This window comes from Alexandromys fortis, unplaced genomic scaffold, assembly GCF_014885135.2.
Source record: "Alexandromys fortis isolate MF-2015 unplaced genomic scaffold, M_Fortis_MF-2015_v1.1 scaffold_4, whole genome shotgun sequence".
NCBI classification, from domain to species: Eukaryota; Metazoa; Chordata; class Mammalia; order Rodentia; family Cricetidae; genus Alexandromys; species Alexandromys fortis.
Genome location: NW_026067944.1, coordinates 17,109,112 through 17,127,083, shown reverse-complemented (window position 1 = coordinate 17,127,083; position 17,972 = coordinate 17,109,112). Strand labels below are relative to the sequence as shown.

At 34.7% G+C, this 17,972-nt stretch overlaps 1 protein-coding gene across 2 annotated transcripts in view; it reads right to left on the bottom strand.

The window, feature by feature from the left end:
• The window catches only part of Epha3 (EPH receptor A3), a 291,595-nt gene that overhangs the window by 266,474 nt on the left and 7,149 nt on the right, over positions 1-17,972 (bottom strand). For both annotated transcript variants that reach the window (XM_050149030.1, XM_050149032.1), the window contains exon 2: positions 4,028-4,092. In XM_050149030.1, the coding sequence (XP_050004987.1) occupies positions 4,028-4,092 (65 nt within the window). The remainder of the gene's footprint in view (positions 1-4,027; positions 4,093-17,972) is intronic.

Here is a 17,972-nt window from a genome sequence, read left to right as displayed (position 1 = left end):
CAGGAAATACATTGGTTCACTAGTAAGTGAAAGCTTTGGGGTTGTAATATACATATTACACACATACACTTATGTAGACATATGTGTGTATATGTGTTTTAAAAAATCTCAGAAGGAAAGATTTAAGAAAGTATGGAATGACTTCTTGAAGGTTCTAGTCAGGATTAAACCCAGGATTCCAAGGGCTAGGAAAAATAATTGTTGCTATTTAGTTTATAAAACTAAATCAACACAGTATCAGGCAATTTGTCAAACAAAAACTTTTTTGGAAAGTCAACTATAATTCATAACCTTACAAATAATTTCAATATTCAACTTCATAACTAGATTTGTAACTTTTATGTAGAGACAACTGGTTTAATATTCCTCTACATGAATCTTTTAAAAGTTACCCCAAACCTAATAATATGTGTGTATTTGAGTGAGTGTGTGTGTATGTGCATATGTGTGTGTCATGTCTATGTGTGCGCACATGTGTTTGTGTGTATGAATGTGTACTGCATGTGTCACTGTAGGTGAAGGCAAGACACATTGGATCCCCCAGAGCTGGAGTCACAAGCAATTGTGACCTCCGTGGAGTGTGTACTTGGCGTCTAATTTGGATCCACTAGGAGAGTAACAAGAACTCTTAACCACTTGAGCCATTTCTCAAGCCCCTGTCTTCTTTGTTTTAAAGAGCTTTTTAAAAAGAAGATAGAAATCTTCTCATGAGAAAATTACAGGAGTTAATAACAAAGTTTTACCGTGAACACATCTTTGGGGAATGAGAGGTAAAAAACAGAAATAAAACATGAAGAAAAGAAACTCCATGTAAATGTGCTCTCCCTGAGAAATTTAAACAAACTTCAGAGTGCTCTGGTGATACAATCATACCACAAAAAAAGTAACTTTGAGTTTAAAATAAATTATTTGCTTTGCAAATTTTACATTGAAGACATTTGGAATTTTTGACCATAGTGCAATTGAATTTAAGAAACAGTTGGCACACTCTTTCTCATCTCTTTGGTAACCACATACAGCTCTTAAGGGAATGTCAACACTAATTCCCTAAGCATCAACTTTTCAACTTTGGAGCTGTCACTCTTTGTTATGGTGGCTGCTATGTTCATTGCAAGGTGTGCTGTAGGACTCCAGGGTTCTTCCACTAATGCCAGCCCTGCCCCTTACTTCCAACATGACAATATCTTCATAGATTGCCAAATGTTGCCATGAGGTAGAATCAAAATATCTCCCCACCTCCACTTCATCTCTTCACCCATTGCTCTAAGTGGTACTCAACTTTCCTACCTCTGCAACACTTTAACACAATTCCCTTATGTTGTGGTGATCTCCAACATAAAATTATTTTTATTGCTGCTTCATAACTGTAATTTTGCTACTGCTATGAATTGCAATGTAAATATCTGATATGCAGGGCATCTGATATTTACATTTTTTTGAAAGTGTCATTTAATCCTCAAAGGAATTGAGACTCACAGCTTGATATCCACTGCTATAAATCAATGAAGTATGAGTTTCAATGATTTGATATGCTAAGATATTTTACTCTTACTACTTTCCTCCGAAGGTTAAAGTTATAATTTAGTTAACATAAGCAGCTCAGTGAGATGCCCTGGGTCATAAGGAGTTAATTGATTAAAATAGAACACTCAAAGTTTAGTTATTAAATGTTATATTTTATAGACATTCTTCTAATAATTTTTGACAATTGTTTGCTTAATAAGCAATTATGAACACAAAATGATTGTATCATTATTTTTTTAAAGAGGAAGGAAAGAGTTTGGACAACACAAATAAATTGATCCAGGCATAAGGTAAATACCAGTAATGTCTACTCTAGAAGATGAAAACGATTGTGAGCTCAAGAACAGCCTGGGCTAAATAACTGAGTGGTGGATTTTTTTATGCTACATACTGAGACCTTGTCTTAAAAAAAAAAAAAAAAAAAAAAAAAAAAACAGTAGATCAAAAAAGTGAAAGCTGAGCTCCAGGTTCATTTAAAGGTCTTGTCTCAAAAACAAAGCAGAGAAGAATAAAGAAAGATATGTAAACTCTGAACTCTATCCTACACACACATACAAACACACAATAAATGCATGCACACACATATACACTCATATACATGTAATTCCACAACTATATACGTATATACACACAAACACACATGCACACATGTACACACTTGTATGCATTTATGTACCACACTGAACACATTATACCTACCAACACACACACATATAAATGCACAAATACGTAAACAACCACAACAGAACTTTTTCCTTTTTTTTCTTTATTGCCTGAAAATTATGTGACAGACTTTAAGCAATTGACCTGAATGTAGAAAATCATATCCCCAAGAATAAAAGAAGGAAGAAATAGTTCAGGGAAATTGTCTATCCCCACACAAGGAAAAAGAAGAAACTGAAAACTATACATTGAGGAAAACAGGGAGACACCTAGACTCCTCTTGGTTTATGTCATGCCTTACTTATTTTATCATAAAGACTTTGAGATTAATAAAAGGGAATTTATTAAATTACATAATCAAAATATTAAAGCGTCTATTTACTCTAATTCTTAATATCTGGGAATCTATTATCTTTATGTCATTTTAAAAGGAAAACACATGGTAAAATGTTTTAATTTCCTATGATTAAAAAAATAGCTGCCTACAGGTATATATGGTGTAAGTAACTATGTCAGTATGGACTAATATTTCTTCTATACTTAAACAGTAGCTTTCCACAATAGGCCACAAGTGATATAATGAAAAATTCAAAGACACAAAAGCACAATTGGGTATAACGTTTTGATAAAATAGTATTGTAAGTTCTCCAGGTCAATCGTGAGATTTGGTTTATTTTCCTGACAATCAAAGTTGTGTTTTATCCCAATTATTTAATTCTCTTACAACTATAGTATAGACAAATCCTGGCTAATTTCATTCTCTCTCGTCCACAGCAGCATGGAAGCCCTGATGATGGGTTTTGGCATTTAGTCAGTGTCAAGGTGTGCCAGAAAGAAAAGCAGACCCAAAGATGACAGACGGATGAAGTATCGTTGACAGAAAACATCCCTTTGTGAAGAAACACTTGATAGTACTGGGAAAGGAAGTTAGCATGTTTAGGTATCCAAAAAAAAAAGATGGATAAAATAATAAATTATAGCAATTAATAGCACTTTGAAAAGAATACAGCCACAGACAAAAAGAGAGCACGTGAATTTGTTTCAATGGGAAATACCTCAAACGGTGTGTATTTTATCCAAACTATGCTCACAATGAAAGTGTGATAAATATTTATTATAGTTTTGAGAGGCATGAGACGTTTCCAAATTCATGATTCTGTTTTTTTAAATAAATAAATAAACAAATATAATTTTCTTAATTAAGAGACTCATTATAAACATGTGGAGCACCAAAATTCCATACAGCTTAGTAAACTCTGTCTGGACTGGCAAAGTTTAAAACTTATATGAAAAGTTACAAATTAAGGCAGTACTGGCTTTAGCATCGAAATAATATCAAGTTTTGAAACAATCTCAACACGTAAAAAATATTCAAAATAAGTGAGTGGAGTATATGCTTCCACAGTTGAGTAATGGTCTTTATTGTAGTTGAACATATCACCATGGTTAATTTTTAAGGCTATAACTTGGAAAATTACCGTTACCAAAGAATACACTTGGAATGTAATATGAAACTTCAAAGTCTTGTCAATTCACTTACACTTATACTATCACAAAATATACTAAATAACCATACTTATATTATCCATAAAATGCCAATAATTAAAATATTTACTTATCCCAGTGCAGCAAGTAATGTATCCAGGAGAAAAGCAGTCTAGAATTTTCTGTAGCTGCATAGAATATCAACATTAAATGATGCCAGTCCATAAACTGACACACTCATCCACAGATCTTTCATAAGTCCAGAGATTCCTCAGAAAATGCATTGAACATTCTTTATTTTCTCTGAGAGGAAAAAGACAGCATCGTGCTCTTTTCATTGGTCAACTGAACTTACCCCGTGTGATGGGTAGGAAATCCAGCCCAGCTCTCCTTGAATTGTTTTTGAATCTAGAAGATTAACTGCAAAAAAAAAAAAAAAAAAAAAATAACACAAAGAATGTAAGCTCAATGACCTATCTCTGTAGCCGCTTCTGTTAACAATGTCTGTTTTCAGTATTGTTGTCTAATAAACACTACTGTTCTTTTTATTTTAAATACTTGGTACGTACAACAAGCAAGCTACATATAACTGTAGAGAAAGTAAATCAAAAATTGTTATGGTTTTTAAATGTGTGCATTTAGAACAGACTAACAATTATATAAGGATACATCTGACAGAAGGAAACTCTTACAAGGGAAACAATAAAAATGCAAAATAGGCAAGAAATTAATTCTAACACAAAGTAACTACAAAGACAACTAATTTGAATTACCATAGGATTCCCCTATAAGCTTTCTTAAATATGTACTATTGTATTTTTCATACTTACTACCACATCACAAATACCAAACATATTATACAAATTATATTTGCAATGTTTAAATTATTAGCACATATAATAAAGTGATTCTTGATGGATCTGGGGAGTAAGTAAAGCAATGAAGGCAATGTTTTAGGATATCACCTTAATTATGTATAAAGGTGTTCCACTAAAAGGCATAAGAGATTCTTCTTATAACATTATTACTGATTAGTCTGAATCCTAAGCCATGTTTATAAAGTAAAAGTAAAATGTAATTTTCATGTAGTTATATTTTATTAAATATATATAAAAATCATTTTTGTCAATACCAAAATTTTTGTGGTTGTTATAGGTCAGATATCAATGTACTAAAATGGTGTTTCATTTTTTTTGTTGTTGTTGCTGTTTTGAGACAGGTTTCTCTGTGTATCCTTGGCTGTCCTGGAGCTCACTATGTAGACCATACTGCCCTTGAACTCACAAAGATCTACTTGCCTCTGCCTTCCAGTGCTGGGATTAATAGTATGTGCCACTACTGCCCAGCTGGGTGCTTTGAATTTAATCAACTAAAGCTCATTTTTTGATATGATATTTTACTATTATTAATCGGGCCTATTAAATAGTAGAATCTATGGTTTTGCCTCATCCTTCCACATTAGAAAACAGCCTCACAATTGACTAACGGAAGGTGTAAAAGAAGATTACATAAACTAAGAATCTATTATTAATGTAGACCAGAGCAGGCAATCAATATAAACAAGAATTACATTTTAAAAACCCCTAATATGCCTATGTCAAAACGCAATATTAATCCCCACATTATATACTGCTCATCGGTGTGTTGAGAATCTGAGAAAATTGCTGAATTATTTCAAATGAATCCCAATTAAATTGTTACAAATGAAATAAAACAATGCAATATATCAAGGAAGAAAATATATGTGACAGAGTCTTAAATATTAAAAATGACTAAAAATTTCAAGGAACATGTTTGCTTGGACTGTTGGTTAATAAATACATTAAATAGCTATAAAGCTTTTGACCATTCACCTAAAATTACAAAACTTTAAATAGAATTCTCTCCTTTATAATGAAGAAAAAATATAAATCCAATCTATTTCTTTTAAAAATGTAATAATTAAAATAATAAGGGTGTCTAAAAAAGTCATATTATACTACTAACTACTTAACTAAAAATGTCTCTGATATATGTAAGTCAGTGTGTAAATATGCATGAATAGTTAAAACTAAATTCTCCCATCTGAGATGGCAATATTCACCCCCACACACAATGAACCATAGACCACCTAACAAAAACTCCAGCAACAGTTGTGAAAAGTCTTCTTTTGAGTTGTTGGTCAGAGTTATCCAAGAGACTCCTAAAACATTATAGGGTTAATGGCGTTTTTTATTGCCCCTCAGAAGTAGAAGTTCATCCCTACCGCTGAAGACACAATAAACTTAAGAACTGCTCCAAAGTGTACATAAGCAAGACCTGACCTGAAAGCTTCCTCCCTGAGGACTGTCTTTTATGATAGCGAATGGAGACATATGAGTTTACAAAGGAGGTAAGAACCAAAATACCTAAGCAGCTGTCATCTTATGATTCACAATTATAAAGCGTGTCACAATAACTCTAAGCATGCAGTAGTGGCATGCATACATTGGTGACAACCTAGGCTCTCTAATTAGACCTAGCTTAACAAAAGAAAAAGCATTACTTCATACTGGAAATCTAACCCACAGCTAGTGAAAGTGTGGATCATGGAGGGGAATCTACATCCACCTCTTTACTAAACCAGTATAATCCATAACTGCATTCTGAATATTTGTCCCTTTGTCCACAGATAAGTATAGTCCTTACATCTCATAAAAAAAAAATACTCTGCAAATGGTGAATACTGTTAAAGAAAACCACAACTCGTCAAAATGCAGAGTTGGGAAGCCCAGTCCCATCTTCTACATCTACAATACAGCTCTTGCACTCATGGCTCAGAGATAATTGTTGAAGAGTGAGGGGAAAGATTCTTAGAGTCATAGGAAGAGGGAGTTTGCTGTGGGATTGCATCTCCTATGCAGGGCAGAAGTTACACTCATAGTCTCACTGACATGACTGCCTATACATGAGCTGAACAAGGACATCAATAGGAATGCTAATACTCAGAAAATAAAAGCCCAGGAAGTCTTAACCCTACATAACTTGGCAACTGAATAATCCCAACAGTGGGAGAGACTTCCCTAGGGAAAAGTACACAATTAATTATCCAACACCAAATTATCAACCCTGAAGGCATATGTACAAGTAACATTATATAGAGTGAGCTGGGTATAGTTATGTATTTAAGACTTTGTATGAATATATATATATATAAATATATAACAAAAATTAACAAAAAAGAGACCATGAATTTGAAAAAATAGGAAGAAAGGCCATATAAGAATGTTTGGAAGGAGAAAAGGGATGAGGAAAATGATAAAATTATATTATAATATCAAAAATAAAATAATTTTAAAAGAAAATGAACTTTATTATGAATTAAGAATATTCCAATGGGAATCATTTCTCTTTATATGAGAAAATATAGACACTGCATGGATTAAAATTTTCATAAACCAACATTTTCTACAATATTGGTTTAAAAACTGATTATGCATTTATCTACAGTGCAGTTCTCTCTCAAAAAGCAATGAAAAACTAAAAACCACTTACTGATATCTACTCTTCTAATTATACTTAAGAATCTGGGAAATATAAAAGTACATCTTTACTATTAAATTTAAATTCATTGTCATAATTCATTCTGGTAAAAATATATTAAGGTTTGATTACAGCTCACAGTCATTACTTAATTTCTGTGTTTTACGTGATTTGCATAGGAGATTCTTTCTTGGAAGTATCTGTCTCAGTGAGGGCTTCACAGAATCTTAAAATAACAAATGGTCCTGCCCAGTTTCCACAATTATTAAGTCCCAAAAAATCACACAGAGGTCTACATTAACTATAAACTGATTGGCCCATTAGCTCAGGCTTCGTATTCGCTCTTATAATGTATATTAGCCCATTATTCTTGTCTATGTTAGCCATGAAGCTCAGTACCTTTTTTAGTGGGGCAGTCACATTTTGATTCTTTTGTGGCTGGGCAAGGACTGCGTAGGAATGAATGGGCTTCCTTCTTCCCAGAATTCTTCAGTTCTCCTTAACCCAATTCTAATTCCTGTCTGGTTGTCCTACCTATACTTCCTGCCTGGCTACTGGCCAATCAGTGTTTATTTAAAATATAATTGACAAAATATAGACAATTGTCCTTCACCAAAATAGCCCTATTAGAGTTCTTAAACTTCCCTCTCAAACTTCAGAAGACAGGACTTCATCCTCTGCACTACTCTGAATATTCCTATTTCCTAAGCTCCCACAGAACATTCTTCTAGCCTAAAGTTCCAAAGTCCTTCCACAATTCTACCAGAAACATTGTCAGGCCTGTCACAACAATACTTTACTCTGCTGGTACCAACTTCTGTCATAATTAGGGTTTCTTTTGCTGTTTCAAAGCACCGTGATCAACAAGCAAGTTGGGTAGGAAAGGGTTTATTCGGCTTACATTTATAGATCAGAGTCTATCATTTTAAGATGTCAGAACTGAAACTCAAGCAGGGCAAGAACCTGGAGGTAGGAGCTGCTGTATGGAAAGGAGCTGTTTACTGGCTTGCTCAGTCTACATTTTATAGACCCAAGACTACCAATCCAGGGATAGTACCACCCACAAGGGTTTTGCCCCCACCCCCACCCCCCGTTGATCACTAATTGAGAGAATACTTTACAGCTGGATTTCATGAAGGCATTTCCTCAATGGAGGCTTCTTCCTCCTTGATGAGTCTAGCTCGTGTCAAGTTGACACACAAAACCAATCAGTACAGTACATTATGTCATTGTCACCAGTGTATTTAGGGTTCTAAACAGATCAAGGTGTTTTTATACATGTGATAGCTGAATTGGTACTGGACAGTATTGGTGTGCCACATCACATACTATGATGAATAATTGACTTAATTTCAATATTTATAATCAGCAAAAAAGCAATGTGTGAAGCAAAGAAGAAACAATTACGACATGGTCTCTTAGTAAATAATTCAATGTAAGGCAAGTTTAAAACTAAAGAATTACCTTAACTTGCCCTTCATGTTAATGATATGGGAAAAAGACCAATCACACCTGCATATGGATTCTGTTCAAAGAACAACTAATCCAGAATGAATATTAGTACCACAAGTCAATTAAAATAAGTGTATAGATTAATTAAAATATTTTCACCTTCTTATAAGTTGCACTTTTAGTGTACTTAATTTATGGTGAGTAAAGAAAACACCACCATTACTCACAATTTTGATCCTGCTATTTATCAAACATAAAATTTTGTTAAACATGGTTATCTTGTGATATTACTATACTGATCCAATCACAAAAATATACTTTGAACCGCTATGAGCTTATAACAAGCAATGGAGCCAGTGTTCTTGTAAAATTACTAGATGGAACAACACTTCCACTTTGACTTCTGAATTGTGTTTCTATCAGCCATCAACACATGACCTAATGGTGAAGACTGGCTGACATCAAAACACTTTTTAAAAGTTCTTCATTTAGGTTTATAAGGTGCTCTCTGTTTGTATCTAAAATGAGAACAACACAGTCTAAGAATCATAAACACTTTAAAGTTAATGGTTGCTGAATTGCTTAATTCCATAACAAGTCTCTAGTTACATGCAAGTGGTCCTTTTACAGTGAGCACTGTGTACAGCACACACTCGTACTGAGATAAACACATAAAGCTGGGGAATTAGAGTCAATCTGTGTGTGATTTTTCTGGTGCAATGATTAAATCTCAGAAGAAATACACTGCTTTAATTCTTATATTGCTAGAAGGAAAGAACTTGGGTACTGACGCTTTCTTCCCTCAAAATATATGAAGATCCTACAATTTCCTCTCCAGTGTTACCATCATTCAAATACCAGGGAGGAGGGGAGTTATCTAACTAAATGTTCCATAGAAGTGTCATATGGTAGTCTGAGTGTTAAACACAGCTCATAAATGGAAGAGATTATTTCTATTTCTACAAAACATAAATTCACAATTTGAACTTTAACGAAGAATTAGGAAATTGTTTCTGAAGGATGTTAGGTTCCTGTGAATTTTTCAATTCTCTGATGTCAGACTCATGCCAGTTACTTACAAAAGATATACCATATTTGTTATCATATATCATATTCTAATGAACTGAGTTTCAAATGTGTTTGGTGTGAAATGTGGAATTGGATTGTTTTAATTATTTGAGAATATATTCTCCTCTAACAGATATATGGCCCATGTTAACGTTTTGAACTAAGAAATTTTTAAAGTGGAAGCATTTTTCAATGTCAAGATTCTATTTTAGTGGGGTTTGACAGTAAAATTTTATTTGGAAATCACTGTTCTAAGTTTAGAAGTACATGGTTTTGCATTTCAACATATTTACTCTCTGTAATTTTGGAGCTTTTATATAGGGGTGAGATGGGGAGGCCGTTCTCACTTGGACTTGACTCTTTATTTGGCACTAATTTGAGAGCTGGTAAACCCAAGCAAGTGTGGTCTTTAATGGAAATGTTAGAACTGACTAAATTTCTAAGAAGTAAGTCCAGAATGTACGAACTCAAATTGGTTATAGAGAATTCTGGAAAGGAAAAACCTTCTCTGTCATTCCTGTGAATAATTTTACTGTCACTGTCCCTGCTACACTGCACAGTTGAATTAGGATTCCTGAAAGACTCTACCCCTTTTCTTTTCCTATCATCTGCCACAATGGAGAGAACACATACAAAAATCCCTTCCTTGCCAGAGCTGTATCTCAGTGATGGTCGCATGAGGCAAGATTAGACTTTCAGCATCATAAACAAATTCACCTATGGCATCACAAAGAATTGGCTATAACAAGAATTTGTTCCATCTTCTCTTATTATTAATAGAAATGCATTGAATTTCTTATCATAAAAAAACTCATTTTATTGACTTACTTTCTGGGTTTGCAGTGCTGGAGGTTGACAAGCCTCACACAAGCTAAGGAAATAATCTCCCACTGAGCTACATCCCAAAGTTCAAAGGTGAAGGAATAAGAATCAAATTTTAAGATAAATGTTGTCAGATGGTGTGGATGATGAAAATCTCACAACATAAATCTCTGGAGTTTCCACTCTTAAAAAATACATAAACACATTAATATATTTAAAAGAACATTCTAATATCTGATTCAGAATTGTTTCTTGCTTACTTACAAAGACTGACAGCCTACTGGTCACAGCTACACACATTGCCTAAGTGCTGGTATGTACAATGTAAGAAACTGTAAAACCTAAGTGCCATAGTATCTTGCTGAAGCAGATATTTTCAATTGTCTAATCGTTCACCAGTCCACTTTGTGATAATATGGTTGCATTTCATAAAAATATGGAGTTATTTATAATTATTATATAATCATTCTATGTGGACATCCAGCATTAATAGCTAAAGGATTTCAAATTCCTCTAATAAAAGACATATTTTCTTATAAAACCTTCTCTTATAAGCAGCCTTTATAGCCAGTGAAAGTAACTATAAAGTCAGTACAACTGAAGACAATTCCATCCTTTCGTTACCTTTTGCTTTGACTAAAGAATAATGGCTTTCTACTCTGTTCACGTCATCGCCTCACTCGCACAAGCCACAGTTCATAACACTTATCTTTATCGTTTTCAACACTTCCTATTACAAGAAAGAGCATAGCTTTGGTTTAGGTTACAGAAAGCAGAAGGACCTTTTAATCTGCTTCTAAATGATACTTAAGCAGCCCTAAAAGAAAATGACACAGAAAGGAATACATGTTATTATTCTTGGTATTGCAAATATCTCTGTAGTCCTCTATCAAAATCAAGATATTTATTTCGAGCAAAGGTTAACTATAACTCAGCTTTCGTTTTCAGTGTATTTGTATATATTGGGATATTCTTTTGAGGAGAAATTTAGAGATGTCACTTTTGTTTGATATACTTCATCCTGGATTTATTGACTATTTTTAAATTTTCTTAACTTAAAAGTTTCTACGGCATTCATTTTAATATTTTATACCTTTCTAGACATAATAGAACATTTAAAAAGAGGTTTAGTGCTTCAGCTAACAACTGTTAATATGTTAATGACAAAATAAAATATTTTAACTGTTGTATATCATTGTTAAATTTAATATATAGTGTCCTATAAGTATTTACTTATGACTAATTTTCAAATTTTAAATAAAATATTTATAAAATTAGTGAAAGATAACAATTCTTAACATTTCTGGATTTTTAAAGTTATTCATTACATGTTACCTTGATGGATTTTTGTGTATAATAAAATATTTCTGGACAAAACATTATGCTAAAAAATATTGTTTTTTCAGAATTTTCTTCTAAGAAAGATTGTTGGATTTACAAGAGTTTACAAAGGTTGTTGGGTTTCTGTAAAGAGCTTAATTGTAAGAGAAACTGTAATTATGTGCCTTGTCGAAACCTTTACAAATAGCAGGGAGAATGCCTTTAAATGGAAACACACAAAGTCTCACCCTGAGACTTCCTATTTACCTGTTTACACAGTTCCAGGAGGTCACAGCCCAAATTGCACTTGTTAAGGGAGGTTTACACCGGCATACACTGTACCAATTTTAAGTTCTGAGCACTTTTAAGCATTTCCTTGCTGTTTGCCTTTTCTAATAATAATAATAAAAAGTTCAAAGGTTATACACTGGCAGTGTTAATGTACACCCACGAAGCTATCAAAATCTCAATTCAGGGCTGAGGGGTCTGGGTCAGTATTTTTTAACAAATAGTCTTTTTATATAAACTAGTGGGGATTTTGTCAGTGAAGTTTTTGTAAGTGATCCACCCCAAATGTAGAAACCATCACAAAATAGTAGGGTTCTTTTCCTGTACAGGGCAGCTATTATATGATTCATTTATATACATTTTCCAGTTTACACTTACTTTCCAAAACGTGTCTAACAAACAGTCTAATATTACTCATTAGGTTAAATGGCATCTTCTCGCTGCATACTTTCTTTTGGAATGTTCTAGAAGTGAAACAGCTTGTTTACTTTTAATTCAGAAAGGCTTTGGAAAGAACAAAGTTTTAAAAAGTGAAAACGATGACACAGAAATCATAATTAAGGCAAAGATCACTTTAAGTATCTAAAAATATGCGGTGTCTTTGTCTTATCAAGTCAGGTTATTTTGGTTACATTCTATCAAACGATCATGTAATCTTTATTATTAGATATCAGATGGTGAAGACAGGCTCTTCCGAGTCAGGGTTTGACCGCTGGCTGTGAAAATGCCATAGAACCAACTCTAATGTAACACTCTTTTCAGAAATAAAAAAAGTTCATGGAAGTTCTTAGACATAAGGAATCCAAACTTTAGAAGCAGAAACAAGACGGCAGGAGAAAAGAAGATACATTTCACCTTAAGAATAAAACTCTGGACACTGTAATATTTCAACACACATTTTCTTGACAAAGACTCTAATTTCATTATAAATACTTTTAAATATCTGGAAAAGCTAGAAGCAAGATACCATTTGAATTCTTGATATTCAGGAAGATGTTTAAAGTGTCATAGGTTATAAATTTTACTAAAAAATACAAATTTGAGCAATAGCCACACACACACACAGTTTTTTTTTCATGTAACACATTTGGATCGTTGTAATAGTCTATTGAAGATCCATCTATGTAAAAACTCCAGCCATTTTCTTCAAATTTGAGGATTATGGTGTCAATGGAAAATATCAAACTGACTGCTGGGGACAGTCAGAAAACACTTAATTTACTGATGAAAGGGAAGGTAGAGTTCAAACGAACTTCAGTGTGGTTTTTCTTGGTAGTGTAATTACATTGTGAAGAGGTCCTACAGAAGCTTCTATTTTGGGATGGTCCTTTTGTGTTGGTCACATGTGTTTCCAATATACTCACATGAACACATGCAAGCATGCATATCCAAAACAGAACTTACATTCACCTTACATCTGTGCTTGCTGGGAATGTTTCTCAATATTCACTTTTTCAAATGTACTTGTTTATTATGAGTTTGTTTAAATTATTAAAGTCTAAAAATATTCACTAAAATCTAAAACAACTTAAGTTATATTCACGTCTGTCCAATGAAGTGCAATAGATAATTAAATCCATCTTTTCTAGAAGTCAAATTTGCAACAATAATACACCTCCTCTGTGGATTTATGTCATAATTTTCACTATTTCAATATGCATCACTGCATAGATTTTTATCTAAGAACTCATACCAGGGTCATCTTTCCCACCAGTATTGATATTTACAAGGACATAGAGCACGCCAAATTTACAATATTTTCCAAAGTTTAGCCTGAAACTAATCATTAACTTTACATTCTTGGTAAATAGACATAAACAAAGCATTGTAATTATGAAAGATGAGTTCTTATAAACAAGAAATTCCATGTATCTTGGTTTTTTTGTCTCCTCTCAACAGTTTCCAAATGTGGGGATTTGAAATTGAATTTAATTTTTTTTAATTATTTATATTTTATTTAGTTGTGTGTTTGTGTGTGAGTCTGTGTGAGCTTACGTGCACCAGGAATGTGCAGGAGCCCAAAGGTTCTAGAAGAGAGCATTAGATTTCCTAGAGCTAGAGTAACATGGCATGAGGTTGCAAGACGCCATATGGGCACTGAGACCTGAAGAATGGTTAGCATTACCAACCACCAAAGAATCTCTCCTGCCTGATGACCCTGGCCTTCTCATTATTAACATTAAGGGTAATAAATCTACTATAAATACAAACCTGGTCATATAAAAATATTCATAACTTGCAAAGGTGATCTTTTGCAGAGGAAAAAATATCTGAAGATATTAGAAACTATACCTTTTGCTTTTTGTTTTTGCACTAAAACACTTAAAATGATTTTAAATATCGCCTTTGGGGTAAGTAAGAAAAAGCTCTATTTTACAATGCACAAGTGTTTCAGAAGGGCAATTGTACCTCAGAATATAAGGAACCCATTACTGCTGGGATAGACTAAATTAATCAGCACAGAGACCTGAAATACACATCATTACCCAAGTAAGAATTTATTTTTCATAAAACGGGGGCGCTAAAGGACTCTAGTCTAAGACAGAAATGTTGATAACATATGGTAAAGGCCATGAGCTTTTCGTTTGAATTATCAAATGTAAATGAGTCTTATCGATGATAAATCAGACAGAAAATGTAAACCGAGAATAAAATAGTATGCTTTAAAAAGTATTTGTCGTATTTCACAGCCGCTACATTTAATAGGATTCTTATATTTAATAAAGCAGCAATATTCTAATTTACTGCCAGCCTTTGGTTAATAGTTTTAGTTCTTTTCCTTCTTAAGAAAATACTACCTAAAGTTGCTTTGGCATATTTGTGGAGATATTGTCATTATTAGAGACAGTGGGTGAGTGATTGGAAGTCCAGATTAAACTATGGCAAATAGTGGTTGTTATAACTCTTTATCTCACTGGTTATTTTTCAGAAAAGAATGTACAGCATCTTGTGTCCACAATAGATATACTCATCCATAAAACTATAGTTACGGTGTGGGAACAGCTTAGTTTTTCAAGAAAGCTCTGTCATTGGCAACACCACACACACACACACACACACACACACACACACACAGAGCCTGTGCTACAAACAGACATTTCCTCAGAGTAGTGTTTTGCTTATCCTAAGGATTAGTAAAATGAACCACTTGGAAGCCTTAGATTCCCAGCCTGACTTTTCAGTGTGAAGACTGTCTGCCATCTTTTGAATTAAGGGACACATCTTTCTAATAAAATACATTTTAACATTATTACTTAAAAGATATTATCAATTGCTAAACCAGGTTTGCAAATCAGGAAATGCATTAACTACTAAGAAGAGATGTATTTCCTTTTAGGTATTCACAGGGAGATTGGGATGTTAAAACTCCAAGGGAATTAGAAATCAGCCAACTTTGTCAGGAAAAGAAGTAATTAAGAATTGCACTTTTTAGTCATGTTTACATTTCCCTTGATTTGGAAGTGTTATCTGAATTCATACAAGAATTTTAAAAGTCATATTTGAGGGAAACAATTGCTGAGCTATTTTCCAGACGTGAGGCTGGGGAAAAGACCTATCTAAGTTTTTCTCTTTTCCCAATGACTGAGTGGGTAGATCCCTCTTGGAGAGCAGAGAATATGATAGACAACACATTAAAATTTTCAAATAAAGGCCAGGGTTAGTGACCTATTTCTCCAATCCTAGCACTTGGAAAGATCAAGAGTTCAAAGCCAGCATGGGCTATATGAGACCATGTTTCAAAGAAAATAAAAAAAATCAATAAATAACATTTTATAGGTTAAACATTGACATTACAGAAAGAGATGAAAGATACATAAAAGAAACTTGCTTTCTTACTTAGAAGCCTGATGTCATCAATATGCTATTTTTGCTTTTTGGCAGGTAAAGGGAATTTATTGCCTCAATTAATGTTAAACATGTGTGCCGAAATTCTCCATGAAAGGCATAAATGCCCCCTACTTAATTTGCTACTTTCCAAAGTGCTCTTTTAGCTACCTTGTAAAAAACAACTCTCTTCAGCAGGCTGCAAGTATTTTTAATGTACACAAAGATAAATCACTTAATTTTATTTTTTAATCTTAGGCAACACACACACATACACACATTTTGGAGCATGCTCTATTTTCCCCTCTCCCTGACTTTCTGTGGCAATTCCCAGAGTAGAATCACACTCCATCCTTATTACATAAAATCCTTAATCTTCACAGCCTGGTTATGGTGACAATTTTCTCACAATTTTTTGTCTATGGGATCCCAGAGAAATCTTCATTTTGGGGTGAGTTCTGTGGCATCCGAGTATTAGGAAAAGAAAACAGAGGCCCAGGTGGGTGCAGAAAAGGCTGTGTGGGCCTTACCTCCTGCTCTCTGCATCAACTTCCTCTAACTAGCAGATACTCATAACTGTGACTAACGAACAGATAATCATGATTTATACGTGTCACCACTTTGGGAGTTCAAACTCCTCTTACTGATTTAATTTCCCCTGCCAAAATTCTCCGCATTTTGAAGTTAATTTTGCAAAATCACAAAACAAATTAGTTCAGCCCGAGAGAGCCAGGTTGACAATCCTATTCTGGAATGAAAAGGATACTTGACAGGTGTGCAGGGTCTGTAGCGAGGAGGAAGGAGTCAACGTGGAGATTCAGAGGAGCTGGAACCTGCACTCAGTAGTGGTATTGTGATCTGTTCCCTCGGCTGTACCAAAGAGATGCCCTAATACTTATTTTAAGGGTGACTGATGTAAGGTCCAGTAAGGAATGAATGAATGAATGAATGATCTAATGAATGAATGAACGAACAAATGAATGAATGACAAAGAGATAGACAGTGGGGCCGTGAGATTGTAATCCCGGCGGTACAGGACGTTGAAAACACACTTAGCTACTGGATTCAGCCATTACTTAAGAGAGAGATATATATTGACGGCCCGACACGGCCACAAAAATATCAGAAGCATTCAACCATGAATCCACTTGGATTACACCACTTTGAGGAACCCCTCTATGGATCATTTCAAGTTTACCAGACTCTGAAGAGCAAAATGGTGCCAATCTGAGAGAGGACTTTGGTAGGGGTGGAAGGTGGGGGGTTGGGTGGAGTGGGGGTGGAGGGCAACACTCCGACTGCATAGAAGGAAGGGAGGCTCTATGAAACATTACATCAGCAATGGGTACATCAGCAAGGTGGTGCCAGCAGGTGACTTTAAAGAAAACTGGAAAAGAAAAACAACTCCTTTATTTAGAAACTGGAGGAGAGAAGACTGTGGAGAGAGCAAAAAATAGCAGAGGGTCAGACAGCAGCGAACACGACAACTGGGTCATCAGAGATCTCTGTGTGCTGCAGCTGAAAGAGAGGATGCTTTCCCAGCCCATATCCTCTGCCTCCCCCTGTCATCGGATGAACAGATGAAGGTAGATGGAAAAGACACCACCGCTTCACCTCCGGACGCCAGATTGAAAGGTCTGGTTGACAGCAACGGAAGACGCGGCAAGGGAATCAGAGATCTGGGGTCTCCTGCATAGAACAGGACTTGTTGGAGGAGGAAGAGGGTGGGGGCAAAGGAGAGGGGGTGGCGTTCTCTCTACCCCTGATCAGGTGCAGGTGTCGGCCAGGTGAGGGAAAAAACCCAAAAAAAGGGAGAACACGAGCAAGGATGTCAGGACCACGTGGGGTGCACCCACCCACTGAGACAGTGGGGCTGATCTATTGGGAGCTCACCAAAGCCAGCTGGACTGTGACTGAAACAGCATGGGATAAAACCGGACTCTCTGATCACGGCGAACAATGAGGACTGATGAGAAGCCAAGGTCAATGGCAAGGGGTTTTGATCCTACTTCATGTTCCGGCTT